Source organism: Olea europaea, unplaced genomic scaffold, assembly GCF_002742605.1.
Source record: "Olea europaea var. sylvestris unplaced genomic scaffold, O_europaea_v1 scaffold11703, whole genome shotgun sequence".
NCBI lineage: Eukaryota > Viridiplantae > Streptophyta > Magnoliopsida > Lamiales > Oleaceae > Olea > Olea europaea.
This window is the reverse complement of record NW_019229111.1, coordinates 388-3,617: the sequence shown is the minus strand read 5'-3', so window position 1 is coordinate 3,617 and position 3,230 is coordinate 388. Positions and strand designations below refer to the sequence as shown.

At 36.7% G+C, this 3,230-nt stretch overlaps 1 protein-coding gene across 1 annotated transcript; it reads right to left on the bottom strand.

Annotated features, from left to right (window-relative positions):
- Positions 1 to 59: 59 nt before the first annotated feature.
- Positions 60 to 2,870, bottom strand: LOC111373872 (putative anthocyanidin reductase). Its single transcript, XM_022996463.1, has 6 exons — positions 2,595 to 2,870; positions 1,533 to 1,700; positions 1,237 to 1,454; positions 993 to 1,152; positions 493 to 703; positions 60 to 379 (listed from the first exon to the last, which is right to left on the bottom strand). The coding sequence occupies exons 1-6, from the start codon at positions 2,731 to 2,733 to the stop codon at positions 211 to 213; spliced, it is 1,065 nt and encodes a 354-aa protein (XP_022852231.1). The 5' UTR covers positions 2,734 to 2,870; the 3' UTR covers positions 60 to 210.
- Between the last annotated feature and the right edge of the window lie 360 nt (positions 2,871 to 3,230).

Genomic DNA, 3,230 nt, shown 5'->3' with positions numbered 1-3,230 from the left:
TTGTGGACTGCTTTCCTTTCCAACTTGTGGAATAAAAGTGACAAGAGCAACATCCAACATCACGCAGAAGTCCATAATTAAATGTGTGATAATATATTACGGCTTTCAGCTTACATACTGATACGGTAATCAAAGGTGATCAGAATGGAAAAGATAAACTGAGTAACAAGTCGAGATATTTAAGCATACAGTACTTTTAGCAACATTAGTCTACTGAGTTTCTTTCCTTTCCATGTAAGGTAGAAAGCCGTAAGCTACACACCTGCCAATAGTCTCGTGTATAATGTCTCCAATTCCATATATGTAAGTGAATCCTAAATCTTCTATCTTTTTCGAAGATATCTCAGACGGGATTGAATCATGTTCTTCTCCATCAAGCCTGTAATATGAAACAAGAAAAATTACAACAAAAAAGGGAGGAAGAAGATGATGAATTCATAATCTTTGAATAGTCAAGGATATTTATGACTGTAGAATTGAAAGAATGGCAACCTTTGTATGTTAGGAGAAGGGTACTCTTTACTAAGATGCTCGACAAGCTTGGACATTAAGCAACTTCCAGTACAGCATATATATCGAGCTTCTGCTTCAGCGTGCTCCATGAGAAAGATGTGAACATTGCATATGTCTTCAATATGAACTAGAGCAATCGATCCCATTCTCGAGTTCACGGCAGCTAAAATTGGCAGCAGACTAGGATCGCCTAAAGGAGCAAAATTGAACTTTAAGGCCTCTCTAGTAATCTAATAGTATACACCTCAAAACAAATGACTTCAGATTATCTCTTTACAATTTGCAATTGCAAAGTAAAAAATAAAATTAGAAGATTGTGAGATTTGCATCAAATTATATTTCCTTGTCGTATATTCTAAGAGAAGCGTATTACATTATGTATACTGAATGATTCATTGAAGTCTTATTGACAATTTATCATATTTCATACAGTCGACAAAAAGAAAATAAAATGTACATGCAATGGATAGCAAAAGAACCTGTTATTGGAGACAAAAGAACTCGGATGCTAACTGGAACAGCAGGAGTGAGGAATGGGCCAGCTACGGTGGGTGTTATCACTGATATCAGATGGATGCCGTTTTCATTTGCAAATTGAAACGCTGCCTCTTCTGTCAAAAGCTTTGAGAGTACATATACCTACCAAAGATTTTTTTATCAAATTTAGTGCAGCTATGCTAATAAAGGGGGGTTATAGCACAACATTTGGAAATGAAACAATACCCAGCCACTTGGTTTAGTTTCTAGGACCCGTTGAATAGGTATCTGGCAAGATTCGTCAACTACTGGAACCCATCTCCCAGAGTTGTCTTTGGAAGTCATTGTGCTGATTGATGACGTGAAAACCACCCTTTTGACAGAAGATGTTTTCGAACAAGATTTGAGAACGTTTAGTGTTCCTCTGATTGCTGGATCTACGATGTGTGTTTGAACATAGCGATCTTCAAGTAGAAACAAGCCGCCAAAACTTAGGTTTAATCTCCATAGCTTAAACTAAGATACAATGCAAAATATATTACCAGCACTTTCTGAAGCTGGAACCCCAAATTCCATTGATGCCGCAACATGAAATACACCGTCACAGCCTCTCACTGCCTCATCGAAGCTTCCATCTTCTTGTAAATCAGCCCTGAAGAGTCTCAACTGTTCCTTGCTTTCCCATTGATTCAATAAATGGAATGATTTCTCTGGAAAGTATGAAAAGAAGATGGTGGATATATATTTTGTCATGATACTAAGCATAAAATTCATGAATAGAACTAAGGTTTTGTTATGGGCATCTAAACGTAATGCCTTTGTGACAGCTTTGTTATGCTTCAAAAGAAGACGATTCCACACCTGAAGAGAATTTTACTTCTAACTGATTCCTAATAATATAGAAATAATGCTGTTTTAAATGCTTGCAATAAGAAGCAAAACACTGACAAAATCATGCATTTCTAAACTAAACAAACCATATGGGAGTCGCTCGCTGATCACAGAAAAAGTTTTAGGCCAAGTTTCATCCGCTCAGCTTAACTCATGTATGGCCAATTGACTCTTCCCCTTTTTCTTTTTCTTTTTTTCTTAAAACACAATTAAACAGTTCCATGGAATCTTTTTGAACAAAAAAACCCTATTACTAAACTTGGAATTCAATTATATGGTTCTACGTATAAATCTACTTAATTGCCTGGACAAATACAGGAAAGAAGTAGAAATTTCAGCAATAAATTAACCTGACTAACTTTCATTTTTCGGGCAAATCTTTGACATATGGACCAAATTATTGATTTTAAGCTGATTCAACTCAATTAACAACTCCTCACAATTAAAATAGGCTTTCTAAGTTAAGCTGTAGACGTACGACTTGGGTCTATTTCAATAAACAGCTCTTCCATTCCATGCTATTATCCTTGATTTGATTATGTGTGAGTACAGCTAAATCATATAATCTAGTTAATTGAAGTACCTATTACCCAATGCATCATTGATTTTCATCTCCTTCACTTATTTGAGTGAAATTACAGCGGTAACTGCAATTACCATAAATGGATTTGTTTTTTCGATAGTAGCAGAGAAAAGAGTGATGAATCACTGACCGGGATTGCGGACAGTGGCATGTACTATATAACCCTTTTGCAAGAGACATTTCACGAGCCACGACCCTATATAACCTGTTGCTCCGGTGACACAGAATGTCGGCCGGCCACCACCCACTTCTCTGCCGGAACTTTCCATTTAAAGAAATTAAATCGTTTTCCTTTTTATTGAAGGGAATAGAAACTAGAAAGTGAAATTTCGGATTCTTTTGCATTAGTACCGGGCTACCAGCGTACAAAAGGATTGATGGTTATTGCTAGGAAAGGAAATGAGTAGAAATGGCCGGTTGACCCGATAATATATTTTCATGTGGCCCTTTGACCACTTTTTTAAAAAAATAAAATTAAAATGAAAAATTGATTTAGATATATAAAGGATGATTATATCACCACGACAATGTCATGGCTTATCTAACCAGCTTTGCTTGAGGCTGCCGCGTCAAGGGTTAGAATTCTGAAATATGGATTTGACTTTTGGGTAAGTGTAAGTGTACAAGCAACCTTCCACCTTGCACTCTTGGAAGCATAACCTGCGATTTACCTCCCTCACGATGCTTCAGGACAAGGACGGTGGGGGACCCTTAAGGTTGGGCTTCAACCTTTTTTTTTTTTTTTAGTTAGGCTTGTATTGTAAGT